The sequence below is a fragment of the Sodiomyces alcalophilus genome (assembly GCF_042370955.1).
Source record: "Sodiomyces alcalophilus JCM 7366 unplaced genomic scaffold ACRALscaffold_4, whole genome shotgun sequence".
Taxonomy (NCBI): Eukaryota; Fungi; Ascomycota; class Sordariomycetes; order Glomerellales; family Plectosphaerellaceae; genus Sodiomyces; species Sodiomyces alcalophilus.
In genome coordinates this window covers 1890048-1908579 of record NW_027263535.1, presented here as the reverse complement: position 1 = coordinate 1908579, position 18532 = coordinate 1890048, and the positions used below count along the sequence as shown (strand labels likewise).

The 18532-nt window shown below is 55.4% G+C and overlaps 5 protein-coding genes across 5 annotated transcripts; 2 read left to right on the top strand and 3 right to left on the bottom strand.

The window, feature by feature from the left end:
- Positions 1-861: 861 nt before the first annotated feature.
- Positions 862-2878, bottom strand: ACRALDRAFT_1082073 (uncharacterized protein). The gene is made up of 3 exons (XM_071019252.1): positions 2692-2878; positions 1392-2459; positions 862-1326 (listed from the first exon to the last, which is right to left on the bottom strand). Exons 1-3 carry the CDS (start codon positions 2739-2741, stop codon positions 1011-1013), a joined length of 1434 nt encoding a protein of 477 aa, XP_070874872.1. The 5' UTR covers positions 2742-2878; the 3' UTR covers positions 862-1010.
- Positions 2879-3233: 355 nt separating this feature from the next.
- Positions 3234-3772, bottom strand: ACRALDRAFT_1064169 (uncharacterized protein). The gene has a single exon (XM_071016917.1). It carries the CDS (start codon positions 3616-3618, stop codon positions 3349-3351), a length of 270 nt encoding a protein of 89 aa, XP_070874871.1. The 5' UTR covers positions 3619-3772; the 3' UTR covers positions 3234-3348.
- Positions 3773-7049: 3277 nt separating this feature from the next.
- ACRALDRAFT_1034523 (uncharacterized protein) lies at positions 7050-9663 on the top strand (the record flags this gene model as incomplete). The annotated part of the gene is made up of 6 exons (XM_071014975.1): positions 7050-7146; positions 7213-7466; positions 7525-7641; positions 7713-8043; positions 8135-8232; positions 8302-9663. 6 exons carry the CDS (start codon positions 7050-7052, stop codon positions 9661-9663), a joined length of 2259 nt encoding a protein of 752 aa, XP_070874870.1.
- A 389-nt stretch (positions 9664-10052) lies between these two features.
- On the bottom strand, positions 10053-13195 carry ACRALDRAFT_1033870 (uncharacterized protein; the record flags this gene model as incomplete). Its single annotated transcript, XM_071014960.1, has 2 exons — positions 10053-11922; positions 12015-13195. 2 exons carry the CDS (start codon positions 13193-13195, stop codon positions 10053-10055), a joined length of 3051 nt encoding a protein of 1016 aa, XP_070874869.1.
- A 3102-nt stretch (positions 13196-16297) lies between these two features.
- On the top strand, positions 16298-18445 carry ACRALDRAFT_1033410 (uncharacterized protein; the record flags this gene model as incomplete). The annotated part of the gene is made up of 2 exons (XM_071014946.1): positions 16298-18065; positions 18138-18445. The coding sequence occupies 2 exons, from the start codon at positions 16298-16300 to the stop codon at positions 18443-18445; spliced, it is 2076 nt and encodes a 691-aa protein (XP_070874868.1).
- Between the last annotated feature and the right edge of the window lie 87 nt (positions 18446-18532).

Here is an 18532-nt window from a genome sequence, read left to right as displayed (position 1 = left end):
TGTAATAACTCCACGAATAACGTAGCAACCATCGACTCTGGTGGGGAGCCAAGACATGGTTACACCGCAACATTTGGCGCACCGACGCTTGTTTAACTAGAGGGAATGGCGGTCTGGAAAGCGTCGCCTCGCATGGTACGGTACGCTCGCTCTTAACACGCTCAGGTTACACAACATGTCGGCCAAGCGAGAGAAGCGCCGAGGGAAGCGCCGTGTAACGTGGTACCAAAGGGGCCCAGATTACTGATCCACAGGTGGAAGAAGCCGGATGTGGGGCCGTGTGGGGGCGTATACAACCTAATTGGCGCAAGTACGAGGTACTTTTTACCTTACCGGCTAAGCGGGAACGAAAAGTTCGGTGGAAACAATTTCCCGAGCCGCACGTCCCAGTTCAACCACTCGTTGCTTGCCAAGGCGCTGACGGATGACCGATATGGACTAATTACCGAATGTCTATTTTGGTCAAACGCTCGGGGCTAGCCTCTGGCTAATGAAGAGACTGGCAGCTGATACTGAATCCATCCACACACTTTGGTCGTCGGTGTCTCTAAGGGGAAACCACGGCGAATACGAAGAAGTACCTTGTACTTCATTACCGGCTTTCAAAAGGTGTCCGTGTGGTACCAAGTACGTAAAGATTTTTGATTACACGTACAGTGACGAGACAAAACTGTCGAGCCGATGTAGGTACTTACAGTACCACGTTGTAGGTAGGTGTGCGTAGGTAGGTACATCGGCTCGACACTTGTGTCGAGTTACTGTACTTGTACAATGTACCCCTACTTGTCTTGGACAAGATGAACCTAGCAGCCTAAGGTATTGACGAGAAGCCTGTTGCTGATCAATTCCCTCCACGCTATGCTGTAATGCTATGCTAAGTAATGAACTATCAAACGCACTCATTAATTCTTGTGCCGTCCCAATGCTATGCATTGACATTGACACCCGTAACAGTCCGTTATGTTGCCCTCCAGCGACGACACGCACGCCCAGGCCGCCCTGACTGACCATCAAGCTGGACCTCGAGCATAACCTAAATCGTAGTTCTGTCCCTGGACCCGGGCTTGGAATATGTCCTGGCCCTGGTCGTGATGCTGGTAACTGCTCGCTTCGTTGGTCCAGAGGCCTCTTGCCCTCATCATGTTCGCCTCGGGGTGCCCCACCGCTCGCGGCAGCGTACTGGGCAACTGCATTGGCGGCATCGACTGGCTCGTCATTTCGACTTCCAATCCACGTTGTGCTGTTGCCCGGCTGTCGTACGTCTCTGATGCGCGAATGTCGAGCGTGCCCAAGTCAAACCGTCGCGCGCAGCCATCGTCCATATGCCTGGTACAGTAACATGTTAGGTCCGTCCATACGGGGAGGCACGAGGAAAACATCTCATCACTCACCTCCGCAGCGTGTCTTTGCGTGCAAACGACCGCCCGCAATAATCGCACACGTGGTTCCGCTCCTTGGCATGGATGCTGGAGTGGTGCCTCACTAGGTCCGTCTTGCGCACAAACTTCTTGCCGCAGCCGTCCACCTGGCACGGGAACGGATACTCCCGGTTCTCGTCGTGCGTCTCCATGTGCGCCCTGTAGTTGTAGCTCCTGCTGAACAGCTTGCCGCACCCTGGTACTGCGCACTGGAAATTGGCCGCTTCCCGCGTCGTCAGCCGCCGCTGGCTACGTTTCGGTCGGGCGCTCTTTTGGTGCTGCGGGGCCCTGGGCGCGAATGCGGCGGCGTCCTGGGCGGTCCCGGGATCTTGGTCGAGTGGCGCGGCCGGGTAGAGATGAGGAGGAGCCAGATCCGAGTCGGGCCTTGGCCAGCTCGACGACGCGGAGTCTTCAAAGTACGGCATGACCGGCGGGTCCAGGTATGGCGGGGAGGGACGGAGGGAAGCGGAGTGCGGGACGCCCAGGGAGGAGGAGCCGTAGCTGGCATCATCTTCCCCCTGGGACCTCGGCGTCAGAATGCCAGATGCATGACTCGACCGTGAAAAGGAGGAAACCGGTCGTGACGATGGCTCGAGCGGCTGCGAGTGCACCACACCCGACGAGGAGTGCGAGGCATCATGGGGATGAAGGGAAGGCATGAGGCTCGGAGGACGTCTGGCGTGCGGTGGAGGGTAGAGGTCGTGGCTGTACGAGGCGTGGAGAGGCGAGCCGTACCTCGTGAAGACATCGTAGTCGAGACATGAGGGGTCGGGAAGAGAGGTCGAGACGGGACTGTGAATTGGAATGCTCGAAGTGGAGAATACAGAGGATGATCTCGAAGTCGCTGTCAGGTGGGAGCCGGTCCAGTCGTGGGAGGCGTCCATGGAGCAGACAGGCTCAGTGACGCAGGTGGATGGGACCTTGTAGTTGGGCGAATAGTAATATAAGAAAGCGTCTTCTGGAGAGCAGTAGTAGTCGTTGGTCGGAGAGTCTGGGGATCTGTCTGACAGGGGTGGTGACAGTTCCATCGGCGCGGTAGCCCTTTAAGTCGTTTTTTTTTTTTCAGAGTTGGGAGCAACACCAACCCGAATATGGTACAGGACGAGGTGAAAATGGTACAGGAACAAGCGCAGGCTTCGAGTGTAAGTCATGAACCACAGTTGAGAAGAGGAATTCCACCGATACGACAGCTGGTCGACGAGATAATAATGTCAAGCAGGCGTGCCATGGAAGAGGCGTGGTTGTCCAGAGAGGCAAAGGCACTGAGATATACATAGCGACGATGCAGGGTTCGCGATTATACACGCGAGCCGCGAGGGCCATGTCTGTCTAGGGCAATTCGGTCCTCGCAGAACATTGTAAGGCTGGTGGGGGCCACCTTGGCCCATGGAGGAGGTATTGCCATCAAGGAGCCAGGCAGTGTGGGTAAGCTCAGTGCCTAGGGTAACGCAGTACCGTAGGTCTGTAGGTAGCTAGTCCTGGGCGAAGGAAAGTGGGTTGTAGGGTAGGCATGGCAGCAGGGGGTAGTTGACTTGGGTGGCGGGTCGACCAAAATAACTACCAGAATAACAACGAAAGGAAAACGACTATGGGACCTCATGGTATTTCCCATTCCTCGCTACCAAGGATGGTCGACAGAGTTCCTTGCGACAGGAGAGGAACGTGAGTGTGCGTGGGGAGCCACAGTTCTCCAGAGTCAGTTGCGGGAACACAAGACCACGGGCCCGGACTCGATACCGCCTGATCGGAAGTTGCCTGTATGTAAGAGTACGCTGTACATGTAGGTCAGGACAGGGGAGCTGGCAATGAAGAGTTGGGTACAACGATGTACGAAGTAAGCACTGTCTCCCTAGTACTCGTCGGATGTTGGGGAGACCCAAGGCGGCCGCCATCCCCGCCCCTTGATCCCCTATTCCGGGGTGGTTCTCCACTACCGGGCCACGGCAGCTATCCCGCCGTCATACCGGCCGGATGGCCAAGCTGTTGTTCCCATGACCAGATGAGATGAGAATCGAACAATCGTACTCGGTACAGTGGCCCCGCGACGGCTATAGACGTAGACGTTGAGAAACTCGCCAATCATTGCCGGGAAATACCGCTGAACTAGAGCCCCGCGATCCCTCTTTTGACTCCCCATGGCAATGTACGGAGTATTCCATGAGGTATAAGTGGGAAGAGGTAGTAGCCGCGGTGGGATCATTATGTACAAGGCAGCATGATTGTGTCCAATCAACTGACAGCAGCCCAAGGGAGAACCGTTGTGGAACGAGAGACCCCGGGGAAAGGAAAGTGGCTGCAGTGGCACCGTTGTAATCCCGCCTCGGGAACAGGCGCGATGACGATGCGGAGCAGGGTGTTTGTCGTCAAGCCGACATGTCGGATAGCCTTGTGATTCCCTTTTGGTATTCTGAGGATACCTATTTCTGGGAACCAGGTGGCGTGAAGGCGCGCTGTCGCTTGATTTAGAGTGGCAAACGTCAAAAGAGTGAGGAGGAAAACGGGGGAAACGGGGTGGGACAAAGTTGTGGGTGAAGAAAATCTCAAGGGTCTTTGTGGGGAAAAGAATTAGCTGCCGGGTAATTCGCGGGCAGCCCTTGTCAGTTATTTACGGAATTCTACACTATCACTTAACGTGTTAAGACTCGCCAGGGCTCGAGATACTAGTACCGGTAGTAGCGTCCAGGTTACTAGGTAGGTCCAAGTAGTTCATATGTACAACGTATGTAGTGTATAGCTATGTCCGAATCCACGATGTACCGGGACCGAACCCGGAGGTATAAGCTCTGCAGTTCTGCAGCCCAGGTACACCAGGTAAGGTAGCTATTCGTACGTTGGCTCTCTTCCTAATACGTTCATAGCACAGGCTATTTCAGGTATCTTCCTAGCTAAAAGTGGTAGCTAGCTACTTAAACATTACCCCCTAGACACCTAGTAGCCGTAGTCGTCATGGTTAAATTTTTGTGCATAGCAGTATTGATATTCGAAATTAGTCTATAAAGCGCCGTGTTTACCTTGTATATAAAGGAATTCGTCATTTCGCAACATCCACACAGTTGTCCGTGGTCTCACGATGACTGAAAATTCGGACATAGACCTTATGTCCTCAGAGGCGATCGGACTTTAGGTACCTACCTTGTACATGGCACATAAATGGGGAGCGACCCACCGTAAATGGATTGCTTCGGTGGCATACCGCTGCTCCACAATTCCCCAGAGATTGGCTTCTACGCGAGAGGGGGTTAGGTCAGAGCTTGAACAGATGATTTTTCTCTCAGTATAGCCATCAACATGAAGTTCCAAGACTGTTGGAAGTCTGACTAGTCATCGGGCTTTGCCGGGTAGGTACACAATACCTACCACTGGTACTCAAGACACAGGGTGGTAGTCGCGAGCGAAGCGCGAGGACGGAGTGCATAATTACATAGTACGAAGTATGTACAGCAATCTTATGTATCAGCGTCTGCTCCAATAGGTAACAAGGCCTAGATATTCCGGAGAAAGGTACTCCGTACAAGTCACCCCCCTTTTTCTTCTTCCCCTGTACGACGTGGGCATCCATCCCTGCTTGTGTAACCAACGTGCGGGTGCAGCTGTGTTCTCGACGCGGAATTGGCGGTTATTGGGGACAGGAGTACATACCAACGTACCCACCCACGAAAGAACGGTACGTTGTACGACGTAGGCCGAGGCGTGCTGTTGGACCGAGGCATTCATCTTCGCAGACTTGTCCTATCCCTTCAGGGATCCCAAGACACTTGGTTGTTTACCTTGATTACTCTGACTCTGTACATGTCTTTGAAAACCAACAAGCGCTGCGCAGGGCATCCCATGGCGAGGCATTGAGCTTCATCTTGGGTGCTTTCTTTCCAAGACTCGCCAAACAGTCACGTCTGCCACTGGACACTCGTACATATTGGTGTCAACCGCGTGCGCCCCTTCAGAGTGGGCTGGCTCAAGGAATCCTGCACGGAAGGATCGGCGCACTCGACTTCATGTATGTACGTACAACGTACGCTGTACATAGGCGCGACGGCTTGTTCCGCTGGCATCTCGACGAACGACCAAGGTTCCCAAAGTGACTTGACTGCCTGGGCCGGAAAAGGACAACAAGTCTGTCTACCAGAGAGTGTTGCGTCTCTCTCTGCCTCCGGCATCTTTTCATGTTGCGGTAGAGCGATAGCCGTACCAATGATATCGTATCAATGATTAACAGAACGTCACCCAATTCGGTACGGAAGTAGGAAGAGGATGACAGGTCATATGAGACGACCGTTATTCTTGTTAATTATGTTTGGTGTCCTCTTGATCAATGATGTTGTTCCCAGTCCAATCTGCTCTCGCATCACCAAAACCGACAGCCACAGTGCGCAGCATTTTTCGATGCGTGACACATCTGGCTGAGACCAGGTACCAACACCCGGATCCTTGCGGACCCACGACGGTGCAACTGCAACGCGGCTATGCAAGTGTCTGGTAGAAGGCTGTCATTTAGGTTTGTCGTGATTCATGAGATATTCATGCGCGAGCCCCTAGGCCAATGCAGTTGCACTCCAAAGCGTATGACCTCACGGGAAACACTCAACTCGCGAGCCGAAGAATCAGAGCTCGTCATTCATAGTCGTGTCCTTCAACAATGGAAACCATGAGGTCGTTGGGGAGCAAAAGTGCGAAAATCGGCCAGGCAGCACATATCGTTAGGGCTGGACGTCCCGTGATGAGATGAGTAAGTACTGTCTGTTCCGAGCTGGACAGATATCTGTGACACCGAGGATGACAAGGGCAAGGCAAGTCCTTCGGTGAATGGTCTTCGTACAGCGCCCGCGTTTTCCACCAACTTGCGCTCGTATCTGTGGCGCAGGAATTCGTGTGTACGCCACGTGCGTGGCTGATGACCCCTCACGTGACAGCGTGACTATTTGGCACCAGACGTGAGAATCCGATTGGCGTCACATCTGACCTCTTGTCTATTTTCATTCACTTATAGCGTCGACGTGTAAGGGGGGTAAAGAGCAAAACGTCGCGCGGCTCTACAATTCCTCGTATCTTTTTTCATTTTCCAACCGTAGTAAATATTCGCCACAGGTTACTCGTTACTCTCTGCGGACTGGCCGCCGCTCATCACGAAAACGAAGGGCGATTGAACTTCTCTCCATTCTTGAAGCTCCATGCCTCTGCGCCCTGGGTGGAAGGCCACAGCCGGCCCATACGCGACGACTATCAAGCCGTGCCCGATCGACGACTAGCCCAGCTTTCACGCCATCTGCCTCTCTCACACACACCCCTCTCTTATATTCAACCATGGAGTTCTTTATTGAGTGCGTCAGGCCATACCTGCTTCCCAAAAGCCCGCTAACCTGAGCCTCCCAGTGACCTGCCGATACTCTTCCCGTATCCGAGGATCTATCCTGAGCAATATGCGTGAGTTGATCTGCGGGCAATGCCAAGATTCTCTTCTGCTGCCACGGGTCGCCCGTAGATCGATATGCTGACTTGCAATGCACTGTAGTTACATGTGTGATCTCAAGAGTGCGTCCTCTTCATTGGAGACTTCGAGGTTTCGGGGGAAGAGACCGTTGGCTTGCTGACTTTGTCCCAGAAACCTTGGACGCGGGAGGCCACTGCGTTCTCGAGATGCCTTCGGGAACAGGGAAGACGGTTTCGCTGCTTTCGCTCATCATCGCCTATCAGCAGCACTATCCCGAGCACCGCAAGCTGATCTACTGCTCCCGTACGGACAGACCCTCTTGCGAAGCCAAGCCCGGCCACCTTTTCTCTAAACGCTGACCGGTTCTAGGTACCATGTCGGAGATTGAGAAGGCCCTGGCCGAACTAAAGGCCCTCATGAAGTTTCGAGCGGGCAAGTTGGGTCACGACGAGGACTTTAGAGGCCTCGGCCTCACAAGTCGGAAAAACTTGTGTCTGCATCCGTCTGTCAAGCGGGAGAAGAGTGGGACCATCGTGGATGCACGCTGTCGCAGTCTGACGGCTGGGTTTATTAAGGAGAAGAAGGAAAGGGGCGAGGATGTGGAAGTCTGCGTCTACCACGATGTTCGTGAAGCTTTCTATTCCCCCAGAACTACCGTTTTCGTACTGACAAAAAGACTAGAATCTTGATCTTCTCGAGCCCCACAATCTCATTCCCAACGGAGTCTGGACTTTCGACGGCCTCTTACGCTATGGCGAGCAGCACAAACAATGCCCCTACTTTACAGCTAGACGCATGGTGAGTGGCGGCCCTAATACCTGGCCTCTACCTTGAACCGTGACTGATAGGGCCGAGGGCGCATATCCCAGATGCAATACTGCAATGTCATCATCTACTCATATCACTACCTTCTGGACCCCAAAATCGCCGAACGCGTGTCCCGGGAACTTTCCAAGGACTGCATCGTCGTTTTCGACGAAGCCCACAACATCGACAACGTCTGCATCGAGTCGTTGAGCACGGACATCACCGAAGATTCTCTCCGAAAGGCCGCAAGAGGCGCCCAGAGCCTCGAACGACGGATCAATGAAATGAAAGACACGGATCAGGAACAACTGCAAAATGAGTATCAAAAGCTTGTCGAGGGACTACGGGACGCCGATGAAGCCCGCCAAGAGGACGCCTTCATGGCCAATCCAGGTGAGAGAGAGAGAGAGAGAGAGAGAGAGAGAGAGAAGTTCTTTTCATGTCTATCGCAAAGCTCCAGGCCACTAACTCTGCATGCCATTAGCATTGCCGGATGACCTTCTCAAAGAGGCCGTTCCTGGCAATATCAGGAGAGCAGAACACTTTGTGGCATTCCTCAAGAGGTTCATTGAATATCTCAAGGTCGGTTATTGTTGCGCCGCGCCGCGCCGTATCAAGTCATTGACATCCCTTCGCTGATTGACCCTGCAGACCCGCATGAAAGTCCGCAACACCATTTCCGAAACACCACCGTCCTTCCTCGCTCATCTCAAGGAGTTCACCTTCATCGAGCGGAAACCCCTGAGGTTCTGCGCAGAACGCCTCACATCACTCGTACGAACCCTCGAGTTGACCAACATTGAAGACTACCATCCCCTCCAAGAGGTCGCCACGTTTGCTACGCTGGTCGCCACCTACGAGAAGGGCTTCGTACTCATCCTGGAGCCGTTCGAATCAGACACTGCCGAAGTGCCCAACCCGGTCTTGCATTTCGCATGCCTCGACGCAGCCATCGCCATCAAGCCCGTTTTCGATCGCTTCAGCTCCGTCATCATCACGTCGGGCACCCTGTCCCCCCTTGAGATGTACCCGAAGATGCTCGACTTCCCGACCGTGGTGCAAGAGTCGTACACCATGACCCTGGCGAGGCGGTCCTTCCTACCGCTGATCGTCACCCGCGGCAGCGACCAGGCCTCCGTGTCGACCAGCTTCCAGGTCCGCAACGAGCCGAGCGTCGTGCGCAACTACGGCAGCCTCCTGACCGAGTTTGCCAAGGCCACCCCGGACGGCCTGGTCGTCTTCTTCCCCTCCTACCTCTACATGGAGTCCATCATCAGCATGTGGCAGGGCATGGGCATCCTGGACGAGGTGTGGAAGTACAAGCTCATCCTCGTCGAGACCCCGGACGCCCAGGAGACCTCCGTCGCCCTCGAGACCTACCGCACCGCCTGCTGCAACGGCCGCGGCGCCGTCCTCCTCTGCGTCGCCCGCGGCAAGGTCTCCGAGGGCATCGACTTTGACCACCAGTACGGCCGCGCCGTCATCAACATTGGCGTGCCGTTCCAGTACACCGAGTCGCGCATCCTCAAGGCCCGCCTCGAGTTCCTGCGCGAGACGTACCACATCCGCGAGAACGACTTCCTCTCCTTCGACGCCATGCGCCACGCCGCCCAGTGCCTCGGCCGCGTCATCCGCGGCAAGGACGACTACGGCGTCATGGTCCTCGCCGACCGCCGCTTCCAGCGGAAGCGCAACCAGCTCCCCAAGTGGATCAGCCAGGGCATCCTCGACGTCGACACCAACCTCAGCACCGACATGGCCGTCAGCTCCGCCCGCCGCTTCCTCAAGCAAATGGCCCAGCCCTTCCGCGCCAAGGACCAGGAGGGCGTGAGCACCTGGACCTACGAGGACCTGATGAAGCACAAGGAGAAGATGGACCTGGAGCGCATCCAGGAGTTGGAGGCCATGCAGGACAAGAATGGGGATGCGCAGGCTGGGGCGTCGGACGACTACGGCATGGCGGACGGGTTGGACGAAGATTTCATGGAAATCGATGATGACGACGGCTTCTGAAGCGAGTCGGCAAGGAGATTGAATTCAGATGGTGCAATGCCCTCAACCGATCTATTATATGTATTTAGCTGTACCCATACTCGCAGCTTACTTGACCGTGGCGATGGAGAACTGAGGCGGCGCCCTCCCCTAGGATCAGAGAAGGAATAAACACAGAAATTGTCTACTCATACAAGTATTCTGCCGTAACGCCCTTCTAGCCCTCCAACAGGAAATATGAACGTCCCTAGCTATGAAATTCTGCCGACGCCATGCTATTCTATTTTCTCCCCGACTTTTGATATATACTCATGATTCTCGTGCCGAAGGGCGTAAACAAGGAAAAAAAAAGATTTTGAACTAACCTTCTCCCCCCTTTCTCTCACCTAACGAATCCCGGTCTCTCGCCCTCATGTCCTCAATACCGACTTCTTGGCCCTTTGAGCTCTCATGACAGGCAGCGTATGCGCCCGCCCCGGCCTCCTCCCAACCTCGACGCACAGCATGCGGATAAAGTCGCGGCTCAGCCAGTAGCTGGAGTGGGCGCTCAACATGTTCAGATACTGGATCTCGAGGGGCCCTCCGCCCGATTGGAGGAAGTAGTCGATCTGCCCATTATCGTTGAGCAGGTAGGCCTTGCGCTCGGCCATCTCCTCGCGGGTAAAGTCGTGCACCTCGAGCTCGAGCTGCGACGGGAGGCGCATGACGGCCAGCGGTTTCTGGAACCCCGCCGGCGTCGCCATGGGGTCCAGCGCGCCGTCTCCGCTCGCCGGCTGCGACGCGCCCGGGACGAGACTCCGGACCGCGTCGCCGATGTACTTGAAGAACGAGACGGCGGTGCTGGGCACGTACGCGGTCTGCAGGCTGGCGGCGTAGGCGGGGTCGATGGTGCCGTTGAGGAGGTAGGCGATGGGGTCTTCCTTGGCCAGGACGTTGTAGATGTTGTCCACCGCCAGGCAGCCGTAGGTGCCGGCTTGGCCGGTCACGTTGTGGGAGTGGACGTCGCTGGCGTCGGCGCCGGGCTTCAGGCGGCCTCTCCGGGGGACGAGCGCGCCTCTCTCGAGGAGGAGGAAGAACCCGGCGGGGCTGCCTGCGAGGAACAGGTTCTTCGTGTCGAATTCGAAGTGGGTTGGATGCGGCGCCGGCGAGGAGAGGTCCAACGGCGGGGGTCGGTTGGGCTGCCGGGAGAGGATGTCGACGGCCATGGCGCTCCCGAGCGAGTGGCCGATGAGGTGAACGCGACCGTGCTCGTGGAAACCCGGGTTGTTGCGACACCACAGGCGGTATACCCTGTTCGCCTCTCTCACCAGGGCCTCGATCATTTTCCCCTTGTGGTGGGACATGTAAAACGGGATATCGAACATGATATCCGAAATCAAGCTCCGTACGGCGGGGATGGTTTTCGGTTCAATGTCTTTCAACCCAAAGCTATCGGGCGGGTTGATCGCCTGCTCCTCCTCCGACATGGGTCCGCCATCATCGAGGGACAGTACGTGGCGCCAGTTGACGGGAAGCACCATGATGCCGTTCTGGTCCTCTCGGAGAATGCGCCTTACGGAGGGATTCCCCAACTCCAGGTTGACTTCTCTTCGGAAGGCGTTGATGGCGTGGGTGAAGTGGAAACTCTCGACCCTCTCGGCGAACTTCTGGCCGATGCCGTGGCAGACGAGGACCAGATCTGTGATCCGACCGCGACCCTGCTGTGCCCCGCAAGCTGGGCACACGGCCCGTCTCAGGTCCTCGGGAGAAGCATTCATGGGGACTTGTTGATGCTTGCGCTGGGCAGTTTTGTCATGAATACGTTCCCACGCTTCCCGATCGAAGCCTCGCACAACGGGAATACCCACGGTCATGCCTTTCATGATCTTGGCGACCGGGCGTCTTCCATAGTACGCCGAGGGTTTGAGGCTCGGCCTCAGCAAGAAGGCGCTAGAGACATCTTTGTATATGACATGATAGCTTTGAAAGCTCTTATGCTGCGCCGCGCCGTGTCCGGGTTCGGGATCAATGGAGCCCTGTGCCGCTGCCTCGCCACGAAAACACCTGGCGGCGCAGAATGGATCGGTCGATATGGGTGTGTCGTCGGCACCAAGGTCGTCATCGCTCGGTGCTCCTGGTTCCTCGGGCCAAAGGCGGTGCGAGACCTTTTCTTCCCCCAACGGCCCAACATCGATAGCACAGCGGAGTTCGATGTTCCATGTTTCTGAGTACGGGCGTAGTTCCTGGTAACCGGATTCAAGTTGATTCGCAACGGCGGGAGGAACGGGGGTCATGGTATCTCTACAAGCCGAGTTCAGTTTGCGTTCATAACACCTAATGGAAAATGAAGGCAGGATAGTGGCGATATGTTAGCATGTGGTTGACTGACTGACCTGTAGAACCATGTCGCCCTCAGTACGACAGCAATGTCGTTGATTGGCGACCAGTATATCGGCTTCATCTGGAGAGCCGGGAGAGATACCATGTGGAGACGAGATACGCCGACGGGGACATCCACGGTGTTTGTCTTGTAAGAGGAGTCGGCGTCTCTTTCCGATGGTGCTACACTGGGGGGTTTGTCTGTGCGCCCTGGCGTGGTCTCAACCCGCCGGCGCTCACTTTCGGCTACCATGGCCGCGGGACGATCCAGCGGCGAAAGAACCGGGGTCCCCATCTCCGGCGTTGTGCTGTAGCTGTCGACTCGTGCGAAGGGTGTGCCGGATATTCCGTCATCAGCGGAGTGTCGGGAGGGAATGGTCGATGCACGTGGGCGGCGAGTATCCCCGAAAACGCGGGAGGTCATCCACTGCCCCCCCTTACCGCTGCTGGAGAGAGATTCTTCCCCTTGCGCGGAATGACTCGGATCTTTCGGGATGCGACTGTGATCCGCCAAGGGACTTCCCAGAATACCCTTCCCCGAGATGATGGAGCCACTACCCTCCCCGCTAGCGGCTGTAAGGGCATCGCCAACGGCGGGCTCAGCCGAGAGACCTCTCATCTCCATCATGATGGCCTGTACGACGGATTCTTGGCTAAGAGAAGCATGGCGTCTCCGAAGAAGGGCACAGAAGGAGTTTTGCAATTCGGTGGACACGTCCACGTGGAGCTCGGCGCAGCATGCGGCGGACGGAGTGGTAGGTTCGAGGGCAGAGGGAGAGACGAGAGGGTTCGGGCCTCGGAGATGGCCATGTTTTTCTCTGTGCCTGGCGACGAGATGGCGGACCAGCAAGGGAAGCTTCGAGGCATTAGCCTCGGTAAGCGCGGTGGTTGGCTTTTTGAGCTTGCGGGCCTCTTGGTGCGTACGACGGTCTTGTTCGGACGCGATGGATAGCCAGGCCTTCTCGAGGGCGCTATTATCGCCTGCAGAGAACGGGCGCAGGGACCCCTTTGTGGATTTGGCTTCGGCGGCCCCGGCAATGGCACCATGCGACAGGGGGTCGTCGATGGGAATGAGTGAAGTGTAGAAGAATTGGGCGGTAATGGGAGGCGCGTCGTCGGAGTCGTCGGTTTGGACGGGTCGAGGGACGGGGGCCAGGCGGCAGTTCTCCCCGTACGTGTGTGCCGGGTTGGACATGATGTGTTGCTATGAAAACGGGCGGTGGGAAAGGAAGTTTAGGTCGACACGGGTGATATCGTCGGGTAGAAGCGAGTACGTATCATGGCCTGAGTTGTTTCTATTGGAAGGCCGTCGGGCCGTTTATGAGAACTTTGTCGTGGAGGAAGGTGCAGAATACGAGGGCTCGGCTCGGAAGGACGGGAAAGGAACGCGTGGTCGAATTCAGATGATCGTGAAAGGTATTTGTGATTCGAGACGATGGACAGAGACCATGGCTGACTAGGAGGACGACGAGGTGAGATAGATGAGAACAGAAGAGCGTGGACTGGTTGGGTTAGGAAGCCGGGGCTTAGCTGAAGGTGGCGGTGAGGTAAAAGGCGGCAGATTCCAAGGCAGCTAGAGCTAACATTGCAGCAAGTTCAAAGTTTGCCGGGAATTGAGGAGCATGGACAGATGATGATCTGGCATGTGGATGTCGTGGCTCGCGGGCAAGGCAAGGGTGAATAGATAGAATTGTTTTGGGCGAAGCTGCCACTGATCACTGAGCGTTGGAGGTCGGAATGTGGATAATCAGTTGGTTGGCATGTTGCGTACTAAGCATTGATGACGTCGGTAGTTCCAGATGTCCGAAGTTTATCCGTCAGAGATAAGATAGTCTACGAAGTACCACCGTGTTCCGCATAGAACGATTAGTAAGAAGGGTTAACAGTTATGACGCGGCGCGTTTTGGTGGAGTAATTCGACAGATTTGTCCAGCCACTGTACAATGTACAACGTAGTATTACCTCTGTTCATGTTTTCTCTTCCTTTACCGTCTCCAAAGCCTCTACGTTGTATACTACCTACCTACTGAGGGCGGCTAGAAATCTGCCATTGTCCGTTAAGCGATTGGCGCGACGTTTCTGTATTTGACTGTCCCTGATGAGCCGTTGTCGAGGTTGACTTGTAAGCATTTCGGTGCCTGTCAGTCAGCAAACCATCGTCGGCGTTTGTAAGTACCAGTGACGAGACTTTTCGTAACTAGGCTATTCGTAGACCTTCACCGAGCTACGCGCATCGGTCTTATGTATGTATGTACCGTATAGTAGCGGCGAATGCCAGTCACGAGGTTCCATCTAATACAGGCCGTCGTCATGATTCCGGTATTAAGAGGGCGCGCGAACAGAATGTTGCGAGAAACAGTCGTAGAAGACATCGTTGAAGCCCGGCGATCCTTGACAAGGCACAAGAGACTCTGGAGTCTGGGCTGGGGCCGGAGCCGGGGTGTGGAGACCCGAGCGCCACACAAAGGCGATCCGCCTCCTATCCATCCAGCGAACAGCTAGGTAGGTAATTAGTTCATAGTGTACAACGTACGTCTTACTCTGTGCATCTCATGTGGTATCCGCAACCCTCTCACGTGGCCGTGTCTTGATGATGGGAAATGCCGAATGCGGTTGTTTCCGAGACCTACGAATAAAGTTGATTCAACGATTCTCAAACAGGACCAGCGATCCACTGCCACACATGTAGTGTACTGAGTATTCGAATTGAGCCTCATAAAATACCTGCCAAGTCACCTCTTATCTCTCACGTCCTACTAATACTCCTAATCGAAACGAATCGCTTTCCGGAAGTGACTTCGGCTCTTGGTCTGTTGGTCTTTCCCAGCACCAATTATTAGCGCCCAGCTGCACGCACGGATCAAGCGGGGTAGCGCAACAGTGCAGCAAGCTCCTAGCGTGCTAGACGTGGCCGTGGTCTCCACAAGGGTTGTTATCTGACCCTCCAAGAGCCCCATATGATAACCGCATCAAGACTAGTCTACGACAGCTATGAAGCATTGACGCGGTGGCCATCTCCACCCCATGCGTGTTAGTGGGGTCGCTGGTGACACTTGTACCAACCAGCTCGAGAGGGACCTGGCCATGGGGTTCACCGCGGTCTTGTCTTGCTTGAGTGCTGGTCGTCTCTTTCATCTCGTGTCTTGCTGTAATAAAGCTAATAAAACAACAGGAATTGGAACGAGGTTTGAAGAAATTGATTGCATGATCGGACTGGAGCAAAAGAAGACATAGAGGACAGATTGAGTCAAACTTGTATGGGTATATTCCATAGATTCCGTCCGCGTATGCAACGATATCCGACTCAGCATCTCACCAAGTTGATCTCCTTTCCAGCGACTCATTTGTCCAACTGTGCGTCGTCTGGCTACTCTCTTCTCAGTGGTTTCTGGTCATTTGGTAACTACCTTTAGGTATGTACCACTAGGTACGAAGCAGCCTCTCCCCTCTTGGTACTGTACGAACGTAGCACCACACCTTCTCGCACTAGCTGGACCGTGCTGTGTCTGATGAGTACCCAGTACTTCGTACGTGTATGTAGATACCCCCCTCTCCTCCTCCATCCTCTCCATCTCCTCTACCATCATCACCTTCACCTCACCTTCAGCATCACGACCGCCGCCACCACCACCATTGTCATCACCGTCTACCGTCTCTCGTTTCGCCTTGATTCTCCCACATCTGACTTCATCTCTACCGTATTGGGCACCACCTTTGGATCATTTCTTACGCAATTTACTCTGTGTACCATCTATCATATCCATTATATTTAACTTTGCGCATATTAATTCCATATCCGTGGACTTATCACCGTCCTTTGCCCAGGGGCGACGACCGAATATTCGCAACCAGAAGCCCATTGATCATTGAGCATTGGGCATTGATAATCAGCAACCTTGCTGCCACCTCCTAATTGTGCTTATCAGTCACTGGCCACCGACCTACCTACGCGCCATTGGCATGGGCGATAACGACATCTAGCCCCTCACGCAGCAAAGGCCCAGTAAGCTTGCATCTGAGCTCCTCTCATTTCTCGACCTAATTTTAACTCCTTCATTCCCCTTACTGACGAACACAATCCCGTAGATCTTTGTGGCCAGATGCCCTCATTTCCTTCTGCTTGGCTTCATTAGGCCATATTAGTCGCCCCATCATACGCTATACCACAAACATATCCTGGAGATAATCATCCATCAACCCAGAGTGCTGCCAAGGTTCTCTCGGGGGCCAAATTCCACCTGACGAGAGAGCCTCTTGTAATCTCTGCGAACAGCTGTCTTACAGTCTTCTGGAAATCATGACGACCATCGCCCTCACCCGTCCCCTTCCGCCCCATCGCCCTTCCTCTGCTATCGGTCCCATCTCGACCATCCCGCTCGAATCCATCAGCCCGAGCCAGGCTGTCGTCCCGAACAAGCATATTCCCACCTGCCCCCCGGGCCCGCCGACCCCCGGGGACCCAGAAAAAACCAATCCGCTCCTGGGCGATGAAGATGACCACGCTGCCCAACCCTCGTCCTTGCTTTATCCACCTCGAGGGTTCCCCTGTCGCGAGTCGGATTCTCTCCGACTTTTCGAGATCAAGGCTCGAGACGTGACCTCGGCCATTGATCACATAGCACGCCAGCCCTTACCAGACCCTTCGTTGGTGTTCCCGTGGTTTCACGGCTTACACAGTAGCAATCACATCCAACAAGCCTTCTTCATTGCCCGCCGCAAAACCCTCAGGAGAACTCCGTCTTGTGTCCGCGGCCTGACCGTCATCAAAGCCGACGGGGATCTGACCGTTGCCCGGCTCAAGGGGGCCGTCACACCCCGGGAAATCCTCGACTACTGTCCCGACCCCGAATTCATCGATGTCGACCCCAAGGATGGCTTTTCCGTGAGAAACTTCCAGATCCAGGCCACCAAGTCAGCCACGCTTTCCGACATTGTCATCTACGGCACCGACCCCCGTCTCGTCCACAAGCTCGGTTGGGATGTCGCCACCGCCCAGTTGCGATGGCGGGAAAAGCACGAGGCCCAGGGCCACCCCATACCTGAATACAATACCTTTATATGCGTGGACCCGTTCGGGACATTTGAAAAGAAACACCCCGAAGTTGTTGCAATCGACTCGCGAGGTCGGCTAACTGGTAACGTCGTTGACCTCTTTTACCAGGAGAGGAAGGAAATGTATACCATGGCCAAGTCCTCGGAGATCGCACGCAACGTCTGGCTCGGCCCGACGCCTGACCCGTCCACGGACGATGGGGCGCAGTTCGACATTCTCATCGAATGCAGCGATGTCGGCCGCATGAATCCAGCGGCCCTCAAGGCCATTGCCCAGTCGCGAAAGAGGGACACCCGCCACCCCTATCTCGACTTTCCCTCTTCAGGCAGCATCTCGCCGCCCACCTGGTCCCATGCAGAGGCCGACGGCATACTGGAGACGTGTAGGTGGATCTACCATCTAGCCCACGGCACCTTTCCCGGCGACGACAACCTGGACATCGATGGCGACACCGACATGGAAGAGGACGAGGTGCAATTCTTCCATAGCCGCCGCCCCATGAAAATCTTGATCCACTGCCCGGATGGGTATACCGAGTCGACCATGCTCGGGATCGCCTACTTCAGCTACAGTACCGGCCGAGGAATCCCGGGCGCCTGGTTGGCGCTTCACACGGAGAAACGCCGCAACTTCTTCGCCTACCCATCCGATGTGGCTCTGCTCACCTGCATTGAACCTCGGCTGCTGCGCGAGTCGCCCGTCCATTCCAGGAAGCGCCTATCCGAAATCGACGCCCTGATCCGAGAGCCTCCCTGGTTTCACGGCTTGGATGGCTCGTTGCCGAGCCGCATCCTCGACTACATGTATCTGGGCAATCTTACCCATGCGAATAACCCAGACCTCCTGAGGGCGCTCGGCATCGGTCAGATCCTCAGCGTCGGGGAGACGGCGACGTGGCGGGACGGCGAGCTGCAGGAATGGGGCCCGGACAAGGTGTGCGTTATCCAGGGTGTTCAGGACAACGGCATTGACCCTCTGACGCACGAGCTGGAGAGGTGCCTGAAATTTATCGGTAGGTCGCTGCCGCCGCTGTTTTGCTCTATATCATCAGGGCCATTTGTTGCTAACACTGACGATTCCTCAGAGCGCGGCAGACGAAACGGCACCGCGACCCTGGTCCACTGCCGAGTAGGGGTCTCCCGGAGTGCGACCATCTGCATTGCCGAGGTGATGCGAGAGCTGGACCTCTCCTTTCCACGAGCCTACTGCTTTGTCCGCGCTCGCAGGCTCAACGTCATCATCCAGCCGCATCTTCGCTTCGTCTACGAACTCCTCAAGTGGGAGGAGGAGTTGCAGACGAGGAAGAATGGCGGTGCGGGCTTCAAGAGGGAGCTCGAGTGGGGTGAGATTGCTCGCGAAATTGCCTTGATGAACCGACCATATGCAAGGTAGCCTTTTCTTCCTTGATTCGAAAAATGAGGCGTTCCTCACCTCAGCGCCACGCATCTATGTGAGAACAAGCAGCGTCAGTGGAGCGGA